This window comes from Protobothrops mucrosquamatus, unplaced genomic scaffold (genome assembly GCF_001527695.2).
Source record: "Protobothrops mucrosquamatus isolate PMUCROS unplaced genomic scaffold, P.Mucros_1.0 scaffold1512, whole genome shotgun sequence".
Classification (NCBI taxonomy): domain Eukaryota; kingdom Metazoa; phylum Chordata; class Lepidosauria; order Squamata; family Viperidae; genus Protobothrops; species Protobothrops mucrosquamatus.
The window spans coordinates 100,228-128,078 of NW_015387684.1; the positions used below are offsets into that span (position 1 = coordinate 100,228).

Sequence of the window (27,851 nt, forward strand, 5' to 3'; positions counted from 1 at the left end):
AAATTGCTAATCTCCATAGCAACCATATTTAAGTGTGTAATTGAAACCTGAAGCAAGACATGCTTTGACAGAAAGAAGGAAGACCCACAGCAATCAAATAAATGAGATGTAATGGCATTTGTTTCTTAGTCTAGTTTATCTTGTTGGGCTGATAGTTAATGACATACATTGCTGAAAATAGCCATTGGTAGAGCCTCCAAAATATCAACACTAATGGAAGTAATTATATTTGTATTCTGAATTCTTGATAGTTTCTTTTAACATAAAAATTGGCTACTATAAAAAAATACTGATTCCACACACCAAGATTATTTTTATATTCAAAGTAACAGAACTGGAAGAGACCTTAGAGGTCTTCTAGCCCAACCCCCTGCTCAAGCAGAAAACCCTATACCACGGGTGTCAAACTGCTGGCCCACGGGTCGGATGCGTCATGGCGAAACAGTGCCCATCCCATTGCCGGCAATGAAAAAAAGGTCATGTGACGTTGCGAGTTTGATACCCCTGCCCTATACTATTTCAGACAAATGGTTATCCAATCTCTTCTTTATAACCCCTAGTATTGGAGTACCCACAACTCCAAGTACTTTCAAATATTTGCTGCCCTTTTAATAAAAAAGGATTGAGTTGATTTAATTTTATAAAAGCCAGCAAACCTTAATAATCAATCAAATAATAATAATAATAATAATAAATACTCAAATAAGCTTTGCCTTATTTCAGCTTCTTTAAATATTATTTACATATTACAATCATGATACTGTACTTTTCTTATAGATCAAATAGTTTGGTTTACACTATTGCTAATATTCCCTGAAAAAAACTGTTTGCAGGTGACATAAAACACAAAATAGTCTTAACGATTTTTTAGGTAAAAACCCTCATTGATCCTCATAAATAAATTCTTGCAAAATTGTTTTCAGTCTATTAACTAGAATTGTTGTGAACAACTTGTAGTCCTTATTCAACCTCAGACTGTAATTTATTGTTAAAGTCAAAATCTGTCCCTCTTTGGATAAGAATGTTGGCTGCTTTCCAACTCTTTAGCATCTTTTCTCCTTATTGGCTAGAGTTCATTGTGTTTTGTAAAGATTGTAAAAGTTCATCCTCAAAACATTTATAATAAGAACCTGATAATCCATCTGGTGCAGGCAACATTCCTACTTTAATCTTTTCTATAGCATCGGAAACTTACTTTATTCTTATAGGTCCATTCATTAATCCCTTTCTATTCCTCTGTAATCATTGGTAAATTTTGTTTCTTTAAATATTCATCTAGTTTCTCTAGAGAGATGTCACTTCCTTTAGCAAATTGGAATAATAATGAAATATTTTTGCATGGCCATATTGTCCATTAATATTTGGAGCAGCATAATGAAGAAAAAAACTGCATTGATCTCCTTAGCTGCAGAGAAGGCCTTTGACAATTTGAACTAGGCTTCTTTGTTCAAAGTTTGGGAAGATATGATTTTTGAAGATTACTTTATAAAATGGGTAAGAGCAATTTGCAATTCACAGGAAGCACAAATAAGTGACACAGTTGTGAGTTGAAAAACCACATGACTATTCCACTTAGTGATGGAAGTTCTGGCAGTCTCGGTTGCCATCCTTAAGTGAAGACTGCACAGGGCCTAAAGTGAGGATTTCACATGACTGCAATTTGAAAACTTTCTGCCAGCTTCCCCATTGACTTTGGTTGTGAAAGATGCCAGGAAAGGGTACAAATCATGATCATGTGACCGTGGGGATGCTGCAGTGGCTATAAATACGAGGACTAGTCATAACTACCACTCATTCAGTACAATCAGGAAAGAGCCACGGGGGCACAGTGGTTAGAACACTGTTTTGCAGGCTAATTCTGCTGACTGCCAGCAGTTCGATTCTCATTGACTCAAGGTTGACTCAGCCTTCCATCCTTCCAAGATTGGTAAAAATGAAGACCCAGATTGTTGGGGGGCAAAATGCTGACTCTATAAACTGCTTAGAGAGGGCTTTAAAGCACTGTGAAGCAGTATATATAGTAAGTCCAAGTGCTATTGCTATCATAAGTTCAAACAGTCAGGCAACTCATCAAAGAGGAATAGACGTTCTATGCAGGAAGAAGAAGAAGAAGGAGGAGGAGGAGGTGGAGGAGGAGGAGGAGGAGGAGGAGGAGGAGGACTTGGTTAGAAGGATGTGCTATTATTTGCATGGTGAATTTATTGTTTAAGTTTCTCCAAAGACACTGCAAGCAAATACCTGCTTCCATGGGAAGAATCCTCATTGACTGCATTTGCATTTGCATCTGAATAGACAAATAGAGGATTGCACTGTTCAAATAACAAATCCAGACTTACTATAGAAAACAAGCTGCTTCCTGAAACAATTTCATACTTAAAATAATAACACACCTGTTACTGTGTTATTAATCTACAGTAGTTAGATTATTGGCTAATTCTCTACAAGGAGGCTACAAACTGAGCCATCTTTTCCTGGGAATAAACCACACCAAATCTAGTGAAACTTGCATCTGCGTAAGCTTATAGAAGGCAACTTTTTCAGCTAGTGCTCTTCTCATCTTTGAGTGCCAGACTGCACAAAAGTATGTGCAACTGATGCCTTTAGTTAATTTTAAAGTGCAGGGAGGAGAGAATCTTTGTTGTTGTTAGTTGCGAAGTCGTGTCCGACCCATCGCGACCCCATGGACAACGTTCCTCCAGGCTTTCCTGTCCTCTACCATCTTCTGGAGTCCATTTAAGCTCACACCTACTGCTTCAGTGACTCCATCCAGCCACCTCATTCTCTGTCGTCCCCTTCTTCTATTGCCCTCAATCTTTCCCAGCATTAGGCTCTTTTCCAATTTGGACCTAATAGAATTTGAATGAGCCCATGATATCTTTTCCAGAATTGGGGTAATTTCTCTACCCAACATAAGGAAAATTAAATGGATGTCTTTTTGTGATAAACTCCTATGAAGACTCTTTCTTTAAGACTGGAGAGGCAAAAGGTTTTGGGGGTGGGCTAGATTGTTCCATTGGAGACAGATTGATTTAATCCTCAATATGTTGGCAGACTATATTCATACTTACATGTTAGATTTAAATTTTAAATTCTTCTTTACTATGGAAAGAGTTCATGCAGTGTATACTTATATAGCTTATTTGGTGGCAAAACTGCAGAGCGTTATTAGGCAGAGTGAAAGTGTCATCTTGGGTATGTGAGTGTCTGGTCTTGTCCAATAAGCTTTTGGAGACAAAATGGAGAATGGAGGAACCATCTTTTCTTTTTCCACACAGCGCAGTATATCAAGCTGACCATACAAACCTCAGTCTGGTGAACATTAACTTCTAGGCTATGTTGATGAGTTGAATCCATTCTTTCTTCTAACTGTGTGATATTTCCTATGCCATTCGCTATCAGAACAAACTCCAAAGCATAACAGAACCTCTCCTATATTTAATAATTATTATGGAGTCTTTCTTCAAATCTTCACCTTTTCCCGCCAAATGTATCTAGTATGGACATGTCCAAGGCATTTATCATCAGTACAAAGTACTTTGTTCAAAAATATTTCAGATTTATTCAGTGTTTTCTTTCACACATTTTCGACCAATGTTTCTTAAACTTTTCTCTCTTAGGATCCCTTTCCATTTTAAAAAAATTATAGAGGTCCCCAAAAGAGCTTTTGTTTATATAGGGCATATTTATCAATATTTACCATATTAAAAATTAAAATGCATGCATTTGTTACCAGTACCACTTCTCATAATTGATAGAATTTTAGTACTACATTATTTGTCAACATAGGCTGGTAAATAATTTTGATTTTACAAGTCTCTGAGAGGATCGTGAGGGACCCCAGAGCTCCTAGGACTACACTATAAGGAACAGTGCTTTAGAGCAGGGGTCCCCATCCCTCGGTCCGTGGACCAGTACTGGGCTGCGGCATGCCAGCAACCAGTCCGCACAAACAAGCAAAGCCCCATCTGTGGGATGCAGGCAACACACAAAACCACGCTCCCTCAGGTCCGTGGAAAAATCTCTCTCCACAGAACTGGTCCCTCCACGGAACCGGTTAGGGACCTCTGCTTTAGAGAATAATGTTTGTAGAGCAGGTTTCTTTCTGACAGCTATCCTATGCTATTCTATTAACATTGCTGTATTTTGGACAACTTCTAGGGGCATGTCAGCTAAACTTTCCAGAACATTTGTAGTGATCTGTCCAGTTTGGGGACAGTTCTAATAAAGATTTTGCCTTGATTCAGTGGTTCCATGTAATTTCCATTCCTTAATAGTCTTTTTCACAGTTGAAAATTGCTAGTTGAAAGGATTAAGATATTTTTTTATAAAGCTCCCCTGCCTTGTAAATTATCTTCGTTTCCAGATGCTGAGACTGTTGCTTAGAAAGCTGTTATTGAAAATAGACAGAACCCCAGTCATAACTTGCAAGGGTCAGAGTTTTTCTTCACCTATGGAATTATCTTTATCTCAGAGGTCCCCAACCTTTTGGGCACCAGGGATCGGTTTCATGGAAGACAATTTTTTCGTGGACCGGGGGTGGGATTGGATGGGATGGAGGGGCAGGGGGGATTCAGGATGATTCAAGTGCATTACATTTATTGAAAATTTTCTAAATAAACAAATAAATAAATAATGCACTTATTTCTATTATTACATTGTATTAGATTAGATCAGTGACTTTCTGCTTCTAAGAAAGTGGGAAGGAAAAGACAATCCTAAAAACTCAGCCTTCCAGCAAACCCCAGCATGTTGAGGAATCCCTCCTCCCCCTTTGCAAGCTGGCTTGCAAACTTGAAGAGCTGCAGAAGAAAGGAGAGAAAACACACACACACACACACACACACATACACACACTAAACTACGAAAAGCAAGCAGGATGTTGCCAAAACACGAGGCACCTGGAGCATCAAAACAAAAGCAAAAAACTCCGGGTTGAAGTGCAACGGAGCCCAGCGCTCTTAGAAAAGATGCAGACGAGAGAGAGAATCCCTTGGAGATGCAGGGCTTAAGGTGAAAGGTAGCTTCTCCCTGCCCCTATTTGCACTCTGACAAAAAGACACTCTCACACGGACATACCTTGGGAGGGTCCCCCTATAATTAGGCTTTGGGAAAGCTCCCAGTTGCAAGCTGGGCTGGCGCACACTTGTCCTGGAAACTTGGAGAGTTGCACGAAGGGCGCGCAAGCTCATCTGGGGTCCCAGGAGGGGGGGAGAGGAGGAAAGTGAGGAAGAAGAGGAGGAGGAAGAAGCAGGAGGTGGAGTAGCCAGTTGCAAGTGCAGCTGCCGGAGGACCTTCGCACTGAGCAAGACAGTTTCTGCCCAGACACTCTCCTGCCCCTGCCCAGACCTCTGCAGTCTCGCCTCATGCCTGGCGGTGGAAGACAGTGCCTTCAGCCTCATGCCTGGCGGTGGAAGACAGTGCCTTCAGCGCACCCCCAGCTGAGGCGGCCCAGTTCCTAACTGGCCGCGGCCCAGTACCATTCCGCAGACCGGGGGTTGGGGACCACTGCTTTATCTGACTAATTACAGGCCTAATGAATGAATCAACTTTTGGGGGATGTGCTAACAACATTGCAGTAAAATAAATTGAAGTGGGGTTGAATCAACTGGAAGAATATCGAGGCTTCTACATTTGACATATGCACTATAGTCTTATTTTGAATCTGTAAACAAGCACACATATAATATAGTAATTATGGATTCAAATTTGTAGAAAGGTATTAAATTTATAACATGTAGAAGTGATATCTACTTCTGCTCACATAGAATTTGTTGAAACAAATATTATGATTATAAGTATTCAAAACTCAGCTATGTTATTGCTAGATATTTTTAGTCTTCAGTAAAGAGTTCTTTTTGTGAAGTCACATTCCCACTGTTGAACTTTCATTTTATTATCTCTTTGAAAAGCACTGCTACATAGGCACTCATGCTATAGCATTCCCTTGCACCTGCTCATTGCATAAGATTAATAAGTGGAGAGTGATAAAAGGAAGTAACACTTTTTCCTTCAAATCCAAACATAAGGTAATTGCTTATGTGTCAAAAATGACACAACTTAGATAAACCTGTTTTTTACAGCAAGAGACATTTTGTCACTAGGCTTTGAGATTGTGTTCCATATAAATTTGGCTATACCGAGCAAAGGATGAAAAAAGAGAAAAATCTTACCTCAATAAGGCAAAAATAATTCCTTCCTATCTAATAAGTACAGCGAGAGTTTGGTATTTGAAGATGAGCTGTCAAACATAATATAATTGCAAAGTGATTAATGTTGAAATAATCATAATCTGAAGCATTGCTCTATGAATAATTACAAAACTGTGCCATAAAGAAATAGTCATGGTCTTTCCTAATGTGATTATCATAGGGGAAACCAAGGCCTTGGTCTAATAATTAGAATATATTGCCCACAGAATTTGACTTTTGGAATTATGAGATTATGTGGAGGAGCAATTTGTCAAGGTTCAATCTAGGCTGAAATAAAAATGCTGAATGTCTAAAATTGCAATTTGATACCTATGTAAGGAAACAAAACCCCTTGATTTCAACAAGACCTGACAGGTTTCTGGGAAGTCCAAGAGTTGGCAATGGCCACATATCTGAAGGTTACCAGGTTAAATAAAGTTGATAGAGAAATAGAGAATATGTGTCTGTGTAGCATCCAAGAAGCCCCGCTGAACACATTACAAATTTGAAAAGCTGGAAGATGAATGTGTATTAAAATAGAAAGTATAGATTCAAAACCAAGAGGCAGAAAGAATCTTAAAGAAGGGGTAAGAGTATTAGATGGGTATAGGGGAATATAAAGGTTAGTATGTGGAAGACTATATCAAATTACAGAGCACTCTAATGTAGCAAACAAGAGGCTCATTAAGTCTAGTTTATGGCAAAGGTCATCATCATCATCATCCAACAAATTTTGAGCACTGCTGCACAGGACCTGGCAACATTTTATGTTGTAGCATTGTTGATACCTGAAAGCAGCAGGGAAGTGTAAAATTATCCAGTGTGCCTTGGGTATTTATGCAGTAACAGTGAGACGAGGCTAATACGAATGTATTTACTAGATTTAGAAGCTATCCATCTCCAGAATTATTCTGGACAGCTTACCCTGAAAATAGAAAAACAATTTTAAAAAAACCTTAATGTCTGGACAGACTAAATAGCAGCCAATCTCTGACCACCCTACTCCAAGCCTAAATGAGGGAAAGGGAGGGAGGGAGGGAGGGAGGAAGGAGAAAAAGAAAGAGAAAAAAAGAAAGAAAGAAAGAAAGAAAGAAAGAAAGAAAGAAAGAAAGAAAGAAAGAAAGAAAGAAAGAAAGAAAGAGGAAGGAAGGAAGGAAGGAAGGAAGGAAGGAAGGAAGGAAGGAAGGAAGGAAGGAAGGAAGGAAAAGAAAAAAAGAAAGACTTTACTGCTATGTGGTGGTTTTTTAAAAAAAATTAGTTTTACATCGTTGCCCATCATACAAAGAACAACTCAGGGCAGTATACAACAATTAATGAAACACAAATATGTGAAAATAATTATAAAAGTATTAAAAATCATTACTAAAATGAAAACCACTGAAAAATTACATACTGCACAGAGTTAAAAGATCAGCCAATAACTAAACTTCACCCAAAAAAAACTTTTTAAAAAGCCACTTGAAGGGTTAGAGGTGTATGGGAGTAGAGAAGAGTTTTAAAATAGATTTTTGGGGAGAAGATTTGAATTGAGATTAAAAGCAAATCAAATGAATTAAACTTAGTTATGACATGTGTTGGCTCATATTTTTAAAAATGTGAAAAATTGTACCTCCTTTTGAATTTCAGACAGATGATCTGAATACAAAAATGGGCCTACGGAACTAGGTGCAAATTGCAACTGTAGGTTGTCCATTCTTGGTCAAAAAGAGGTCTACATTTCTAGAAGAACTGCAATTTTGCTTGTTCTCACTATGAATCTGGAAGGATGATCAGACACGAGGAATCTGCCTATCATCTTCACATTCAGTAAAAATTATGAACCAAATGGGATGCTTCAGAGGTGTTGTATAAAATCTGCAAAAAAAAAAAAAAAAAAAAAATAGCAAGGGAAATATAGCTTTTTGTGCTTGGTCTATAAGCTTGGATACCAGGCTTATTCCAAAGTAAATTACTGACCAAACTAAGCCTTTCTCCTGGATTCACAACATTTGTCTCCAGTTAGCTAAATATAGTTTATTATACTTCCATAATACTCGTAATGCGTAGTTAAATGAAAATTGAAATATTTAGCCCTACTCCCACCTCTCTATACAGGTAGTCCTTGACTTACAACGGTTCATTTAGTGACCGTTCAAAGTTACAACGGCACTGAAAAAGTGCCTTATGAATGTTTTTCACGCTTACGACCTTTGTAGCATCCCCATGATTATGGGATCAAAATTCATATGCTTGGCAACTCACTCATACTTACGGCCGTTGCGATGTCCCAAGGTCATGTGAACCCCTTTTGTGACCTTTTGACTAGCAAAATCAATGGGGAAGCTAGATTCACTTAATAATCATGTTACTAACTTATCAACTGCAATGATTCACTTAACAACTGTGGCAAGAAAGGTTGCAAAATGGGGCAAAACTCACTTAACAAATGTCTCGCTTAACAACAGAAATTTTGGGCTCAATTGTGGTCATAGGTCAAGGATTACCTGTATGCGTGTTTGTTTGGGTGCCTATCTTTTGGTCAATTCTACATTGTAAAATGAACCTGTCATCACTTTTACCCAAGAGGAATATTTTCTGATTGCATTTAAGAAGCAATTAGAAATTGTTTGCTTTTCTGGCACTAGGATAATTGTTCCAAATGTTCCTTCAAAATTTAAACAGACCCAGTCTTATGTATGCCATTAATCAAGTGTCTATTTCTATTTCTATCATAATTCATATTTTTGAAGCATCCGTTTGTTCTTTTCCATGTTTGAAATGATTCCACGTGAAATTCATATACAATTAATGTACATGCCCATATACATTCATATACATTCATATACAATTCACGTACATGCTGGCTTGGGCATGTTGTGAGAATGGCTGATGGTCAAATTCCGAAAGATCTCCTGTATGGAGAACTAGTGCAGGGAAAGCGCCCCAGAGGGAGACCTGAGCGGCAATATAAGGATATCTGCAAGAGGGACCTAAAGGCCTTGGGAATGGACATTAACAGCTGGGAATCCTTGACCTCTAATCGTTCAGCCTGGAGGCTAAAGACACACCATGGCCTTCTCCAATTTGAAGAGACACTTGTGCGGCAGGCTGAGGCAAAGAGGCAGTCCCAGAACCAGCGAAATCTGGGGGCTGGACAAGGGACAGATTGTATCTGCCCTCAGCGTGGAAGGGACTGCCATTCTCAAATTGGCCTTTTTAGCCACACCAGATGCTGCCTTAGGACCTCTTTCCAGAGCACGATACCATAGTCTCTCGAGACTGAAGGATGCCAATGGACATGCCCATGGGCATGGATTGAATATGAAGCTTCATATAGCATATGTTGGTTTTTCTAAAATCATATTTTTGCCTGTATTGTCTCCTAACATATGCCTTTTTATGGGTAATTTTTATCCAGAATTTTGTGTAATGTTTGTTTATTTGTACTCACCTTCTACATTTCAGAACTGCCCTGCAACACTCTGAGAACTGTCAAAAATTAAAAGACAATTGTGTGGGTTCATAATAATAGTTTGGACAATAGAAGTTAGCTTATTGTTAGCTTAAGAAGTAAATAAAATGAATTTTCCCTCATTCATACAATGGGCAGGCAAAACTAAAAGAACAAATTATTTTGTGTGTTAAGTCCACTTGTCATGTGACATTACTGTACTGACTTTTCCTGGTTGCATTATCTAATTTAGGGTAAAGACAGAGGCCTCTTTTAGTGCTAGCAAAGAGCTAATAAAAAAGAGCACTTTTCTCAGAAGCCTCTGTGGGCCATACAGTAGTTCTGCATGGTGGTTAAGCTGATCTTTAATGAATACCGTATTTTTCCATCCATAAGATGCTCTGGCATGCAAGTGTCTCCGTGACAATCAGCTGTTCGGCGAAGCGCCGAACAGCTGAGCTGGCAAATCCGGAAGTTCGGCCGGCCGACAATCTTGCCCCCTCCCCCCTCCCGTTAGTGGCAAGCCCACAGGGGCTTGACACCTGCACCAGGCGGCATGGCAGCGGCATGTAAAGAACCCACACAGGCATGCGCTGGGCTGTGGAAGTTGCCATTATTTTTCGTGTATAAGACACTGCACTTGTATAAGACGCACCTGATTTTTGAACAGGGTGTTTGCAGGAAAAAATAGTGTCTTATACACGGAAAAATACGGTATTATACATCTCAGCATTTAGAGGAATGACTTGTTAATTTATTTATTCGGTGGCAAAGACTCACACACCTAGATTGGGGTTATTTTAATTGTTACAATTTTTGCTGCTGCTACTTTGCAACATGGGTAAATCACTATTTGTGTTTTGGACATAGAAGGTGTCTACAAGCAAACAGTGAGGAGACAGGGGGATCAGCCATTTCTGTGCCATATGAAGTAATATTAGAGTTTCAGTATTGCAAAGAATTGCAGATAAGCTTCTTATTGTGCATATTTTTTTCATTTACAAAGCATATATATTTAAATCAAGAAACATATATTGAAGTATGAAATTGTTTTTGGTGCTGCTTCCTCACTTAAAGACTACTTTGCCTGAAGTGCAAGCGTGAAATATTGCTGTTATTATTTCTCCTCCTCCTCCTCCTCCTCCTCCTCCTCCTCCTCCTCCTCCTCCTCCTCCTCTCTTAGCAATACATTAACAGACAGATCTTCTTGTTCACAGAAAATGCAAACAAACTGGAAGAAAGTGCCAGGGGAATCTACATTCCATGTCCAGAACATTATAATGGTTTCTGCATGCATGGAAAATGTGAGCATTCTGCTAATATGCTGGAGCCATCTTGCAGGTAACTTTTTCTTCAAACTGATCACCTGAACAGGCAGACCTGATAAAAAGAAATGTCCCCCCCCCCGTGCACTAAAGAAAACAATTGTTGAACCCTCATCTACTCTAGATCTAAATTATGTACAGAGATACCTAATGTATGCAGCCAAGCTGCGCTGAATTATGCAGCAGCATTAATCTGTTTATAAAAGCATTCCTGCAATGTCTGTCAATCCATTCCTAACTAAAAAGGCATAACAGAGCATAGGCTGGCCCGGTGGGTATTTGTTGTTGATTTTTAGCACATGGCCAACAGTTCTTGTCCCAGGAAATCCCACAGCGAGCAAAAGTCAAGAACTATGTCAACATCAATTTCTCCATGTGGGAAAATGGCTGAAGACAGAAGATTTGCACTGACGAGGGTTGAAATAAGGTTAGTTTCAGAAAGGAGCATTGCATTGCATGCAAGGGAGTTTAAGTCAGTCTTGTCTCCTCTCACCTAACAGCAAAGAGTGAGGGCAAGCAGGAAGGTAGATTGTTGGATTTCCAGCCCCCTAAGCTGTCAGACTTAGGATTTTGGAACCTGTCAGAGGAATTCCAAAGTATAAAAAAAGTAAATTGATGTCCTTTGGGAAAAGGAATATCCAAGGAAATCTGGATTGTCTGCTTGGATGAAAACAAGCATCATATGGACAGTCCTTCAGACAGTTCCAACAAAGAGGTTGGAGGGGGGGTCCTGCTTGGCCATCTTTTCAGCAAATGTCCCACACTGCCCCAAAAACATTCTCTGCTCCTCTTATTCATTTTAATTCAGTCTCAGAATTCCAGGTTGCCTCTTTCACTCTCATCCAGCATATGAAGCCATGAAGGCAACATCCCCCTCTTTTAAAAAAAATGATAAAAAGGCTAGACCAAGAGTCAAAATGGATGTACTAGGATGGTATTAGTTCTACATTGTGTAAATACAGATTTGCCTCAGGTATTTTTTTATTCATTTATTTTCCTTCCATTTATATAATGCTGTAATTCAGATATAATTCCCAAGAATTAACATAACTAGACCTAACGTTTAAAATTTTCCACAGTTGATTATGAATAAAACATCCAGAGCAAACATAGCAAACTCAACAAAGGGAGCAATGATAATGAGCTAATCAATGGCATATAAACACCTTCTGTTAATCACACACAACCAACTCAATGCATGCAGCATGTTGAACGCTGAGCAGGAGTCCAAATTTAAAAGCAAACGATGCATGTGGGTGAGGGCGGAAGAACCCTCATTCTTTTAGAATAACTCCTCGGGTGGATTTCTTTCACTTTGAACCAGCTTCCGAACTCAGCTGAGAGAAAAAGGATGTGGAGAGATTATGGTTTACAGTACATTGCAGGCAAGGAAGAAATCAGTAGTGCTCTCACAGGGATCTTTCCCTGGGACATCAGATCTGCATTTAAAGCCCATGACTCTGCTATGGTCACATTTAGTCTATGCTAATGCTAGAGGGAATGTCCTAACTGTTGGTTCTTTGTAAATCACAGAGCCCCATTGAGGCTACTCCTCAGAGGTAAGAAACAAGCCATTCAAAAGCTTAAGACAGCTGTCCTGGTCCTCCCAAGGTCTCTGGGATATATATATATATATATGCATGGTTCCAGTAGAGATACTTTATGGGTATGACCATGCATTCCTTCAAAAGACCTCAAAGCAGCCTAACTCCTGAAGTGCAGTTCAGCGATATCGTCCAATGGAAGCAGATTTTCCACCATGCCCATGCTCTCGGAGCTACATATTAGGAATAGCTAGAAGTGATAATGAAGTGCTGAACGACAGGCCTTATTTTACCCTGGTCTAGAACATCCAGAACAGATTAATGTTGTGGTTGGCTTAATATTCTCCTTTCCTTTAAGATGCCAATGCAGCATCAAGTTTGTCCTGGATTATTTGATTTAAGTAAAAGTATGAATTTAATAATGAGTAATAACAATTCACTAACCAGTTTCCTTCAAATATAGGCTCTTCTCATGTGGTAGACCTGTAAAATCCTCCACCACTGTGGCCTTTAAATTAAAGGCCAACATAGGGAAGGGTGACTTAGAACCAACTAATCGCTTCAAGAAAACATTTCTTTTAATGTTTAAGTCAGCATGTATTGAGATAGGCAATTACCTCTAATTACAAAAATCAATTTCGTCTGTTACTTATTTATTATTTTTATGCCATCCATCTTCCCTACAAGATGACTCTGGGTGGCTTACAAGTTATTAGAAAGGCCTCAGAAAGTTATTATACCAAGCATGCCCAACAATTGTCTGTTGATCCAGTTATCAAACTTTGTTTGAAGCTGAATTTATCTCTGCAGACAAAGGAATGAAGGAATCTGTATTTCTCATTGTAGATGTGATGCGGGCTACACTGGACAACACTGTGAAAAGAAAGACTACAGCGTTTTGTATGTGGTTCCAGGCCCTGTTCGATTTCAGTATGTCTTAATAGCAGCAGTGATTGGAACAATTCAGATTGCAATCATCTGTGTTGTCGTTCTCTGCATTACAAGGTTAGTCCAGTATCATCTTTTTATGACATTCTTCCAGACTCTGACATCTGAGTGTCAAGACATAGAAAGCCAGCATGCAGGTATCATGTATTCCCTCCTTTCATCTAATCCAGTGTTTCTCAACCTTGGCAAATTTAAGATGGGTGGACTCCCAGAATTCCCAGACAGATATGCTGGCTGAGGAATTCTGGGAATTGAAGTCCACCCATTTTAAATTTGCCAAGGTTGAGAAACAGCGGTCTAATCAATAACTAAACAGAAACTACCTGGAGACACTGAGAAGTAATACTAACTACAGATGGGATAATCTTTTTCTGCTTTCAATGTTTTGGATTGGCTCATGTATTACTCCTGAATTACTTAGAACAGACTATGAACATCAAGCAGGTTTCTTCCTCAGATGTTCAGCTTAGCACAAGTCACAAGTGGCAATCATATAAAACTGCAAAAATTCAGTGTCCATGTATATCTTAGTCTTTGAATTATAAACCACCCTTCTCAGAGCCCTATTTTAAAAATATAGTAACCTTTGAAAAATGACTTTTCATTTAGATCAGTGGGTTTTTTTCCCCCTAAGTCATGCTCTAGGGAATCCTTGATTTCTTTGAAAATGTTAATGGCTGTAGCAAGCTTCACTGAAAGTCTCCTAGCCTACAAATGTACCGTTCTTTCAATACAATGTTCACTCACCATAGGCATCCTGGCTACATCTAGCCTTTCTCACTTTTTGCAACTATAGTTCACAGAAAACGTGAGAGGGCCCAATTAAACAAATGTCTCTCTCCAGGTTTTCATCTTTAGAAATGTGCTTTTGGGTGAATAATAAGAAATATTGTTGTCACCCATTTCCATTTTTAAAAGCCTTTTTCAGCAAAATTTTATACCAGAAATATAAACCCAAATTAAATATTTACCACTGGAGGTTGATTCTGACATGGGTAATGGGATCTGGCTAGTAAAGACTGAGGTTCTGTAGCAGAATATTCTTCACCAGCTGTGGTCTGATCATGAATTTTAATGAGGTGATCCAGAGGGCTCCATTTGTTTGTGCCTTACTACAGTTGACAGGGCTGGGATGCTCCAGGCCCCATCCATCAAATAATGTCATCTTGTAGGACTTAGGAGTCATACCTTCTCTGTTTTGGAACTTGTCACATGGAGAGCAGAAATAAGGCTGTCCTTGATCTTTCTGGCCTTCACAAGATTTTGAAGACTTTGATATTCCCTCACACTTGGGTTGAGAGGCTGACATAGCCCTGCTAGTGGATTAGTTTGTTCTGATTTGGATTTGGACATAGATTGAAAATGGAATGTTTTAGGCTCCAAGATATGTTATCTTTATTTAATATTATTATTATAAATTTATGTTCTATTTTGGTGTTCTTAATTATTTGTGTGCTGTCCTGTGCGCTCATTGATGTGAGATTAGCAGCATAAATAGTTAGATAGTTAGTTAGTTAGTTAGTTAGTTAGTTAGTTAGTTAGTTAGTTAGTTAGTTAGTTAGTTAGTTAGTTAGTTAGTTATAGAGGCTACAAAAAAAGTAAATGGGCACATTCTGTGTGTGTGTGTGTGTGTAGATGGGGCTGCTTTAGACAATTCAAGAACATTCTGTATGGAGAGACAAGGATTATAATACATAAAAAAGCTTTTCAAATAATAGAATGGAATTTGTTTTCATTGAAACAGTTCCTCCAAATGCATTCTTCTGAATTTAAAATCTTTGAAGCACTGTTGCTAGATTATACAGAAAAATGTTAAATTGATCAATATGTAATTTTCAGTACCAAGTTTCATAAAAAAAGGCCAGTTGGATAAAATATTAGACTAGAAGCCAGGAGCTGGTGAGTTCTAGTCCCACCTTAGGCATGAAGCCAGCTGGGTGACCTTGGACCGGTTCCTCAGCTCTGGGAAGCAGGCAATTGCAAACCACTTCCCCCCCAAAAAAACTTGCCAAGAAAACTGCAGGGATTTGTCCAGGCAGTCTCCAGAATTCAAAAACTGTCTTGTAGACAACCTCCCACACACACCTCAAAAATGTGTACAACCAATTGGGGGGGGAGTATGTTTCTTCCAGCTTCACAATTTCTTCAGGCTTTTTTCCAAACATCAGAAAGTGATTCACGTTTCCTGAAACTACTCCAATAAATCATATGCCTTTAAAATAAAAACCTGTCCAACAAATGAGAAACAGAAAAAAAAATACATAGCAGTTTCCTATAGAAAGTGAAAAGAAGTTCCACTATATCTTAAGCATGTACATTTCACATTCAGATCAAGAATAGATACAAAACAATTCATAAATCCTTTTCCAACCTAAAGGCATAATAGAAAAATGTCTGCTGAATCTTGGAGAAGTTGCCGACCAAGTTAAGTTCATCAGTTCTTCCCTCAGGAGTAGACTCTCCCCTACCAAAAAAGGGCAATGTATTATATTATAGTGGGCTTCAGGAAACACAAAAATAACAGCCAAAAATACAGCATACATAAAAGGAGGGAGATGGGAAAGGAACTGCTAAACTGAAAAATGGTGCTGCCTTGTGTTCTTCAAGTAATCTTCCTTCCAGCTTACAAATTCCCACATTCCTTAAAAACTTCCCTATTGCTTTTCAAAATCACATCTACCCAAACATATTATTGATAGTCATTTGTACATTAAAACCAAACATCAGTCCCCAAATCACAAAAATATGCAAATGCAAACTATTGGTATTCAAGACTCTATATGCTTATTTAAGATGACCATGCCAACAGGCTATAGGAACAAGATATTTCTTTTTCAAGGAATAGATCTCTTTGAGCAACAACTACGAGAAACATTATGCTCACAAATAATGTTTGTCTGACTTGACCATTTGGAACGATTGTGTTCGAAGGAGCCATTTCTTATCAGAGCCAATTGCCGTTCAGGAAATTCCTACAGAATTTCTTTCCCTGGAAATCTTACATAACGTGTATTATATCATCTTGGCACTGGCATGTATTTTGCTTTTCTCCTTAAAAAAAAAAAGGAGGCGGGAAGGAAGAATCAGAACACAAAGCAAAATAAATAAATGAATATTAAGATATAATGTTGCGTTATCTTACAATGTTCTAAGTGTGGACCACTTGTAACTCCCAAACATGTCCATTGGAGTTTAATTGACTATGTCCCTGAAATGTTGCAGTGTGCATTCCCATTCTTTTGAGCTAGGAAATGCATGGAAACTGCATAGTAATCCCTAAAATAGGATTTTCACTGGTTTTTTTTTAAAAAAAGAAATTAACCTGACAAAACCAGGTGACCTCCAGCACAAATGCAGCTGCCTGTGCAGGAAAGGGGATTGTGACATTAAAGATTGGGCGAGACCTGGCTTAAAAACAGTAACTATGAGAGGGACCTCAGAGTCCTAGTGGACGATCACTTAACCATGAGCCAGCACTGTGCAGCAGTAGCCAAAAAAACTAATATAATCCTGGGTTGTATAAACAGAGGCATAGAATCCAGATCACGTGAAGAATTAGTACCGCTTTATAAAACCCTAGTAAGACCACACCTGGAATACTGCAGCCAATTTTGGTCACCATATCATAAAAAAGATGTTGAGAGTTTGGAAAAAATTCAGACAAGAGCAACTAAGATGATCAAAGGCCTGGAGACTAAAACATACGAAGAACAGCTGCAGGACTTTGGTTTGGCTAGTTTAAAGAAAAGAAGAAATAGGGGAGACATGAGAGCAGTATTCCAGTATTTGAGGGGCTGCCACAAAGAAGAGGGGGTCACGTTCACCAGAGCACCAGAGGGAAGGACGAGAAACAATGGTTTGAAACTGTTCAAAGAGAGAAGCAACCTGGAATTAAGGAGAAACTTCCTGACAGTGAGGACAATTAACCAGTGGAATAGCTTGCCCCCAGAAATCGTGGATGCTCCATCAACGGAGGTTTTTAAAAAGAGGCTAAAGACAGTCACTTGTCTGAGATAGTATAGGTTCTCCTGCTTGAGCAGGGAGCTGGACTAGAAGATCTCCAAGGTCCCTTCCAGCTCTATTCTATTCTAAACTGATATATTTTCACCGGCTTTCTTCTTTTTTGACTCAGTACTTTGTTTTTATATGGCTATCCCATTCCACACCTTCTAAACCAACTGTTAAATAAAACAGGATGTCTGCAGACCCAGAAGAATGGAATTAATTCATTAATTAATTAAAATTTAAAAACATGGGAGGAGCTGAGAAGAAATTCAGAGCTATGTTTACTGCTTAACCCAAGGCTTTGTTAGTAGCAGAGAAGGTGGGAGACAAGGTTTGGGGAGGAGGGCAAATGATACAATGAGAGTTGTGATACAAGCCTTGTCTCTTTTGTAAGTGCATCATGACAGCACACACACAAACACACACACTTAAATAAGAAGCAGTGCTACAGGGCTCATTTCAACATCCTGATGAAACAGTTATTCTGTCAACATCTCTGATGGAAGATACATTCTTTTTTCACCTTTTTCTCCCCTTCTTTCCCTCTCCTTCTGGTGTCTGGATATAAATGTGCACACAAGTTAAGTCATACTGACCTGATAATAAAAATACATTGAGTATAGTCTAATGCTGGATAAAAACACATAATATAATTAATTATAAAAGATTATTAAAAAGATCTAAAATATTTATTTATGTTTCTGGTGAATCCCCCATGCTGCTGCACAGAATCTAGCCACCTGTACCGTGATCACTGCCTGCTCATCCTTAAGCAGCCACTGGAGATAAATACTTTCCAAACGACCAGGATACCTATCAATTATGGGGAGGATATGTTTTTTCCGAATAGCTCTATAGAAGGAACATCAAAGGAGTATGTGTCCAATGGCCTCCACCTCTCCTGAGCCATAGGAGCAAAGTCTTTCAGCCAATGGTGTCTTTTTATACTTGCCGTACAGGACGGTCAATAGAAACGCATAGCACCATGTGAGAATGCTTTCCGGTGGTTTATTGACTCCAACTAAGATACCTGGCAGGTGTAACCACGTATCTAATAGAGCCGAGCCAGAAACAGTGGAACTATACCCACGTTTGCTTGCCTCTCGATGTTCTCTACCCTTTGACGCAAGGTTTGTTTTGCTTGGTCGTAATCCAATTTGAGAATTAAGGCTGATGAGAAGCCTAGTTTGGCAAGGTTGGACTCAATTGCCTTGATCCATGAAGAGGAGAATTTAACTTGAAGAATTAATGGAGCAAGGCCTTGCAGAAAGGAATTAAGCCTTAGCCAGATGTTTAAGGAAGCTATACAGATTCTTGCTTCAACTTTTATCAATCCAGGCGCAGAAGTGCATTTGGGACACAGTACAGCATCTGGAGAATTGTTCTGATAAATTTGGATTGAATTCTTTCCAGTGGTGTAAAACACGAAGCTGAGGGTCTGAGCAAGGTCCCGTAGAGAAGCTGTACTAGCAACTTGGCCAGAAAGAGCTTAATTGCAGCTGGAACATAGTGTCCTCCCTTTGTGCGGAAAAATTTAAGAATGGCATTCGCTGATCGTTGGCCAGAGGCAGCCGCATATTCTCCATGGGCTTTTTGTGAGCCAGTACCCCTAGGTACTTAAAGGTGGTTACCTGCTCTATTTTGTGGCTATTTAAATATGAGTACCGTTTTGGCCTTTTTGCAAAAGCCATAACCTTTGTTTTCTCATAACTTATGTCCAGTTTATTATATTTGCAATACTGGACAAGGGCTCGCAAGGCTCTTTTAAGGCCAACTGGAGTCCTGGAGAGAATCACAGCGTCATCTGCATAGAGCAGCAGAGCAATGCTTCGGTCACCTATTTTTTGGGGGGTGGTAGTTTGGATTATTTAACCATTTTACCATATCATTTATGTAAAAATCAAAGAGCAAGGGGGGCAAAATGCACCCCTGTTTAACCCCCTTTTGAGTTTCAACAGACCTCGAGAGAGACCCTTGCATATTACACCTCACCTTGAGGGATGTTTTGGTATGTATGGCACGTAACAGATGGAGGAGTCTGATCAATTGAGGTAGCTTCCAGTTTCTCCCATAGCTTAGTCCTTGTAACCGTGTCAAAAGCTGCCTTAAGATCTATAAAGGCAGCGTATAATGATACAGGACTATCTGATGCATATTTTTCAATCAAATGATGAAGAACTAAGCACTGATCTATGGTGTCTCTCCCCTCTCTAAATCCAGCTTGTTCTTCAGCAATCAGGTTCTCAAGATCCAGCCACTCCTTTAATTTATCTTGAAGGTGTTTGGCATAGAATTTGCTGATTATATTTAGCAGATTTATTGGCCAGTAATTGGCAGAGCCATCTTTCTTTCCCTTTTTATATATTGGGACCACAATTGCCAAGCCCCAATCCTCTGGGACATGGCTGGTGGAGTCAATATAGGTGAATAGCGCTGCCAGGATGGGTATCCACCACTCCATATTATTCTTTAGTAATTCAGCTGAAATGAAGTCAGCTCCTGGAGCCTTCCCAATCCTGAGTTGGCCAATGAGGGATTTAATTTCAGACTCTGAAACTGGAGGCCACTCAGGTGAATCCTTCATTATAGACCTTGTACTCTCGCTGGAGGGGTCTTCATACATTCTCCGAAAATGAAGTTCCCAGGTTATAGGAGATATATGACAGTCTAATGGGGTGTAGATTCTTTCAGAGTGGCAAAATAAGGATGAGTTCTTTTGCTTTGCTGCCACAATGAGCTGTTCCCAGGAAGACCTTGTGTCTTGTCTCTTCTGGAATGCAATCAATTGCTGGAATTGTTTTTTGAGTGTAAGTAACTGTTTAAGAATTGCTTTATTGCCATATCCAGTCTCAATTTGTACTCCTTGTATGCCAAGTTAAGGGCTTTCTTGGCCTCTACACAATCCTTATCAAACCATGGTTTGGAGGCGGTACAGGACCTCTTAACTGAGAAATTTCGGTCATGTGCTAATAATGGTTGTAGCTCATAAACTAAACTTTTATATAGTTCTAATAAGTCTTGAGTCGGGTTGGCTGATATAAAGGCTGCACGGACTTTTTTAAAATTATCCTCTGTTAGGGCTCTCCTTACCTTCTGATCAAGTTGTTGGGTCCATTTGACTCAGCATCTTGTTAGGCCTGCTTTAGAGATTGCAGGGATAAAATGGTCCTTGGGGGGTATCTGCCTGATAAAGGGCTTCATGTATATACACAGAGTTAGATGATCACTTTCTAGGTAAGGCAGGACTTCAAAATTTTCTATATAATGTACTAAGTCCATAGAAGTTAAGATGTAGTCAATGGTGCTAGTTTTAGACCCTGCCAGGCCATGAGCCATTAGATATGAAGAAGTTAAATTTATTTGCCAACTTGGCAAGACAGAGGCCAGCATAGTTAGCTCTAATGTCTTTAGAGAGTCGTATGAGGGAGGTGTTGGTTTGTATAGGGACCTCTGATGGCTGGTATTGATGATGTTTCATGAATAATGTATAATCATCTGCTCCCAATCTGGCATTAAAGTCTCTCCCTAGTAGGACCCTGGCATTTGGGTGTTCCATGAGTTGTTTTTATTAACATAGTGTTCCAACTCCAGCCATACAGCAGTGGTTTCAGCTTTTCTTAGTGAAGGAGGGAGATAAACATTAATTATCAAAAGCAGGACCTAGTCCAACTTGAGGAGAAGGGCCATATCTGAATGGTTTAAATGGGTAATAAGTTTGGACTCTGCTCTCACGTTGGTAGAAATAAATATACCCAGCCCTCCTTTCAGTCTCCCTAGGCCTCTGCCTGGCCTTGCTTCCAGCTTATATAAATAATAGCCATTAAGCAGGAGATCATCAACAGTCCAAGTTTCTTGCACCAATATAATATCCTTACCTTTCAGAGGATCAGAGTGATTAAGGCCTCTAAATCGATACCACCCGGCTACATTCCATGACATGATGTTTAAAGTGTTTTTGTTGCACTGGCCTTCATATAGTCATTTCAAGTTCTCCATAGGGGCACTTGTTGGAGGACAGTTATAATAATTGTTATTTGATACATTAGATTGAGTAGTTGTTGTCAATTATTCTTTTAAACCATCCAGTCTCTGTGTATTATTAGCTTGCTCAGGTTCTGACAATACATCGTTAAAGTCTATCAACATTTCTTCTGGCACATCCTCAGCAGAATCAGTGACTGTGGGAACTCTGTTTGTGGGTCACTTCTCTGTTTTCTCAAGGTCGATTCAGCTGCCCTGCTTCAAACTTATTAGTATGAGGTCTGTTGCCACTTGGATTTAAAGCAATAGTTCCCTCATGGAGAGAATGAACCAGGAGTGGGCGCAGATTCCCTGAGCGGAAGACACGTATTGGAAATATTGAAAAACTGCTCAGGAGGTACTTCATTCTAAAAAGCATTGAAGGAATTATGGACTGCTTGAAGGATAACAAAATTCACATACATTGCCTTCTTGCTGGCAACCACTCTGCATGTAATTAACCAATCTGAGTATACTTGCAGCGAAGCAGCTGGCTCAGAGACTGCCTAACAGTTTTTCTATCACTCCAGCGTCCTCTATTCCTTCTGTTGTCATAGATTTGCAAGGTAACCTGGTTGGTCTGTAAATTGAGGTTATAATGGTCACCTCTAGAACTATCTGATTGAGTGTTGTTTTCTTTGTGGATATTCTTTCCTCTTTTGTTTATAGAAGGGAGAGCAACCCCAAGATTGATAAACCGTATGCAAAATCTCTTGAGGAAACAAGAGGACTTGGGATTGTGTGGATCCATGTTCTCTTTTCACCTGCTACCTTTGTACATCTTATTGAATTAGTCAGTGATATTATAATCTAGATTTATAAAGCCACCTGATGCAACACTGAGTCTGGATGGTGTATAGATTAAAAACAGATACAAAGCCTAAAAACAAACAAGTAAAGATAACAATAACCATCATAGGGGAGAAGATATACTCACTGTACACCAGATAATCCACCTTGATCTGATCCAGAGCTTGAAAAGGTATGGTGGGAAACTGGCTTTCAGAGATTGTCAACAGAAAAGGAACCTACACTTCCTAGATGATATCAGATTTTAGATTTAGATTTTATTAAATTTATACCCCGCCCTTCTCCCGGAGGACTCAGATGATATTACTTAATGGATGGGACATGAAGTACCCACTTCTCTGGTGGATCTTATGGGGTAGGCAGAAATGATGGGAAAGAGGCAGTGCATGAGGCAGACAGGCCCAATGCCAGATATAATGAGTGGAAAACAACTGCTATGTCCCCCTTATCACCATAATGTAATCCGTTTTATACATTCTCAGATGTGGTCGTTGTCTTTCTCCAGTCATGCTTTATGCATCTCTTTTGTTGTTTCATCTCCTGAAGCTCCTCAGCAAACCAGGGAATCCAATAGGATCAAAGAATGGAGAATACTCAGGAACATTCCAGCCTTCCCAGGCAGACACCTAAGGCCTCAATTAAACTGTCTACCAGACTTACAAGACAAAGCCCAAACTCCCTCCGAAATCCATATAGATCTAATAATTGTCCATGGGGGGGGGTTCTATAGCAGCCAAAGCACAAAATAATGAGAACAAAGATTTTTGCCATAACAAGACAATTTTTGCCTTACTCCAAAGTAGGCTAAATCAAGTATCAGTGATAATTCCAGATAAATATGCCAATGGTTACAAACCTAGCTCTGTTTATTTAGAACTTAAGTCCCATTGGTCAAGATGTAATATGAGCTACATAGATTCAACTATAAGCATCAGTAACTTCCCCAAACCTATTTAGACTCTAATATAAATATTCATAAACTGAAAACTGAAGTTATTGTGGAGGTTCAGATACTTAAAGAGCATAAAGTTCATTTTTCTGTCGCCAAAGAAAAATCAAAACAAAAAATAAAAATGCAGCATTCAGACAGAAAAAAGCAATGAACATTGAAACAAGAAGAGCGAGAAAGAGAGACAGAAGCCTATGAATATAAAAGGCTGTTCAAATAATTCAACTTTGCAAAGGTCACCCTATAGCCGCATTGCACAAGCAAAACACCCCTCCAAATCCACTTCTCCAAACTTCACAAAAGCACATTATCACAATTTAAAGACTGCTTGTATACAATGAAACAATTCTATCTGGATAGCACAAACCTTCTGCTACATATTGCAAAACATGTGTGACATTAAAGAAAAATATCCATATTTAATATTTCTATCAGTGTAGCAATTGTTTGGGGAAAAAATAATCTGGTAGGAAAAGCATTGTTAAAGATATTGCTAGAAGAAAAGAGCAAACTTGAAACAAATGTAGAGTTTTTCAAAGCTTTTTGTTCTTGCACTAGAATATCAACCCAGCTATCATTGATCTGCTTAAAGATGTGTTTTAGTTTTTCAGTGGTTTATGATAATGCATGTAGCTACTAACATTAGGAATTGAATCCATTTCTTATGATGCATAAATTTATATGCCTTAGGAAATATAGACAATAAATCAACGCCTAACAGGGTTCATTGTGAATAGGTGATTTTTCTCAGTAACTTTAAATCTTTCAACTACAAAGTATACATTACCACCAAAGGTGATAATATATGCTAACCCTTAATATAACCTACAAAGGTTACAATTTATGTAGTGTAGTGTAGTGCTGCGTATGTATTCTTTTCAGGATCAATTCCTGATGATTTCTTAAAAGCAATTTAAAAGGACTTACATGATATACCTATTTTTAATGACATTCATTAAGTCCAAATTCCAAATCATTCTCTAAGATGATTATTTGTTTGAGAACCTGTGAGAACCATAGACTACAGTAAAATTTCTGCTGCACTGAAAGTTCCTAAGAGCATAGTGGTTTCCATAATTCTCAAATGGAAGAAGTTTGGCACAACCAGGACTCTTCCAAGAGCTGGTCGCCTGGTCAAACTGAGCAATCAGGAGAGAAGGGCCTTAGTAAGAGAGATGACCAAGAACCCGATGACTGATCCAGAGATCCTGGATCCAGATTCCAGAAGGACAGCCATCACTGCAGCCCTCCACCAATATGGGCTTTATGGCAGAATGGCTAGATGGAAGCCTCTCCTCAGTGTAAAACACATGAAAGCCTGCTTGGAGTTTGCAAAAAAGCACCTGAAGGACTGTGAGAAACAAGACTGTTTGGCCTCAATTCTAAACGTTGTGTCTGGAGGAAACCAGGCATTGCTCATCACCTGCCCAATACCATCCCAATAGTGAAGCATGGTGGTGGCAGCATCATGCTGTGGGGGTGTTTTTCAGCAGCAGGGACTGGGAGACTGGTCAGGGTTGAGGGAAAGCTGAATGGAGCAAAGTACAATGATATTCTCAATGAAAACCTATTCCACAGTGCTCAGGACCTCAGACTGGGCCAAAAGTTCACTTTCCAACATGACAACAATCCTAAGCACACAGCCAAGGAGTAACTTAGGGACAACTCTGTGAATGTCCTAGAGTGGTCCAGCCAGAACCCTGACTTGAACCCTATTGAACATCTCTGGAGGGATCTGAAAATGGCTGTCCTCTGACGGTCGCCATCCAACCTGACTGAACTTGAGAGGAGTTGCAAGGAAGAATGGCAGAAAACCCCCCAAATGCAGGTGTGTCCTGTCATACCCAAAAAGACTTGAGGCTGTCAAAGGTGCTTAAACAAAGTACTGAATGAAGGGTCTGAATACTTATGCCAGTGTGATATTTCAGTTTTTTCTTTTTAATATATTTACAGACATTTCTAAAATTCTGTTTTCACTTTGTCATTGTGGGGCACTGAGTGTAGATTAATGAGGGGAAAAAATGAATGTCAACAACTGTAGAATCAGGCTGAAGCATAACAAAGTTGACAAAAGTGAAGGGGGTCTGAATACATTCTGAATGCATTGTATATGAGCATAAATCACTTTGTTGGGATCTTCTTGAACCACATTCATCTTTGTTTGGGATTGCATAGCACAGCCATCCGAACCTTAGAAAGGGCACCACTTCTTGAAGAACAGGCCCACAGGTATTCTCTGAGCCCTTTTGCATACTGAACTATCTTTTCCCCTTTAATGTCTATGGAGATTTTCAAACATCCAGATCATGGTTGTCCCAAAGGTGCTTTTCAAAAGACAACTTGACTTCCTTAGGTTTTTTTTCCCTTGAAAATGTTTCGCTTTGAGAAGTAAAACATTTTCAAGGGAAAAAAAAAACTAAGAAAGTCCAATTGCTTTTGAAACGCATCTTTGGGTTTTCCCCTTTGAGTCCCAATCACTGCATAATCTCAAATAGTTCATATTTAAAATGTTATTAAAGTTTATAAGTAGATGTTTTATAAAGGAATTGGACTGAAAGTGGGAGAAAGATCAGGGGCCAGCATTTGTTTCTGTCCTTTTTGAGATTTCTGAAGTAAGTTATAGTTTTGAGATAATAAGTACTAATTTCTTAATATTAAGGAATAATTGTATTACTGTACCTAAGAATCCAGTGCTATCTTGATTTATACCCACTATTACTTGAATTCCTTATTATATGAGTTAAATGAACATTCATAACTATATTAATTGAATTCATAATTAATAATTGAATAACATTTTAAATTCAGTATGCCTCAGCCTCTATCATACTTTTACTTATATTTAGTGATTTGATCAATCCTAGGTTTTTTAAAAAATAATTAGCACATTTTCATTTATTTATTTTATAACAACAACTTACTTTATTGATACAACATCCCATTCCAACGAATCAAGGCACATATGAAGAGAAAATTCTTCGGAATATATGAAATGAAGTAGCAAAGGAAGAAACTGGCAGTGTTTGAAACAAAAATAGATTTTAGGGAGAACAGTAATTTTGAATGCAGCTATTCTCCCAATCCATGATAATGGAAAATGGTGCCACGACTTGTGCCATTTCAATCCTTCACAGAAGAAGACTGTAATTATGTTTCTTTGATGGTGGGAACTGATGGTTGATCCTGATGGCATTTCAAAAGACTAGGGCCTGTGATGCATTGATAATAGCTAGCTCTACTCAGAAGCTGAAAATAATGAATGCCATACAATATTACGCTCTAAACATGGAATACAAGACTTCTTTTGACATCTATAATTCTTAACCTCTAAAGGTATTGGGTGTTTTTTTTTTTTACTCCTCCAGCAGAGCATCTGATGATTTAAAAAATGTGTATAGTTTACATTGCACTCCTTGGACATTGTTACAGTTTTTATCAATTGGGGGTGGGAGAACAACCTGCTGGTTTATTATTGGCATTGACAACTTAAAGCTAATGTGAGGGTGATCTTTATTCTTCTTTCATAGTCTCCAAGCTGGCTGAAAATAAAGACAGTATGTTCTCCATGTTTTTTTGTACCTCCCTTTTTCAATGGTTGCAAAGCCCCTATTGCTTAAGGAAGAGATATAAACTGGGGCTGAGAAACCAGACCTTTCTACATGCAAGCCAGGTCCTAGGAGAAATGATCTGGCATTTCCAAGCTCCAAAATTAAAGCTGGGTCCCCAGGGTAAAGCACGGGGTTGCCTTTCTTTACTAGCTCTGTTGCTGTGCAGTCAAGAGAAGATGAGCTGGAATGACAGGTAGAATCTCCGGTTGCCCTTAAATAGCTGCAATTCTCAGCTGTCATTTAGCAAAGCAAATTTCATGCTTTTCCCCCCCTCTTTTTTTCCCCTCCTTTCTCTTCCCCTGCTGCTTTCAGGAAATGTCCCAGGAGCAACAGAATTCACAGGCAAAAGCAAAACACAGGGCACTACAGTTCAGACAACACAACGAGAGCATCGACCAGGTTAATTTAAAAAAGAGCGCATGTTTCCACAATGGCAAAAGTAAACTGCAGAGAGCTTGGACTTACAAAATACAGTATTATAGACAAAAGTTCTACACATGTTGCCTTGCATTTGTGGTAATCGACACCAATGAAAACAGAACGAAACATGTACTACAGCTATATTTGATTATGTATGGATATATTTGAAATAGTATACATTGTCTTGATGTTTTTTCTGTAATGTAAATAAACTATTTATATCACACAATATAGTTTTTTCTTTTTCATGTATTTGTTATATATAATAAATACTCAGTGATGAGAAAAAAACGCTACTTTTTTGGCTTTCTTAAACTTGCTATATTCTAACCACTGTGTTACCTTTTCAAGGTGCTTCTATTTCTCAGTTACACATCTAGTTCATAAATCATACACACGCATATGCTCAGCCCTTGATGAGCTTGCTGGTAGGTGTCTCTTTATTAACGATTTCAAAGGGTTTTGGCATAGAGCTCCTTTTCTGATTTTTTAAGGAAGTTTCGCTCCTCCCAAATGTCCATTAAATCTGTTCCCCATTTTATGTTTGTGGAAAGACACCCATCTGGCCTCCATCCCTCAAATCCCAAACAATCTGCCACTAATC

At 38.9% G+C, this 27,851-nt stretch overlaps 1 protein-coding gene across 1 annotated transcript in view; it reads left to right on the forward strand.

Moving 5' to 3' along the window:
* The window catches only part of LOC107293130 (tomoregulin-2), a 124,224-nt gene extending 96,751 nt beyond the window's left edge, over nucleotides 1-27,473 (forward strand). The window contains exons 6-8 of the mRNA XM_015822265.1: nucleotides 10,836-10,959; nucleotides 13,334-13,492; nucleotides 27,140-27,473. Coding sequence (XP_015677751.1) covers nucleotides 10,836-10,959; nucleotides 13,334-13,492; nucleotides 27,140-27,236 — 380 coding nt within the window. The 3' untranslated portion in view covers nucleotides 27,237-27,473. The remainder of the gene's footprint in view (nucleotides 1-10,835; nucleotides 10,960-13,333; nucleotides 13,493-27,139) is intronic.
* The last annotated feature ends 378 nt before the right edge of the window (nucleotides 27,474-27,851 follow it).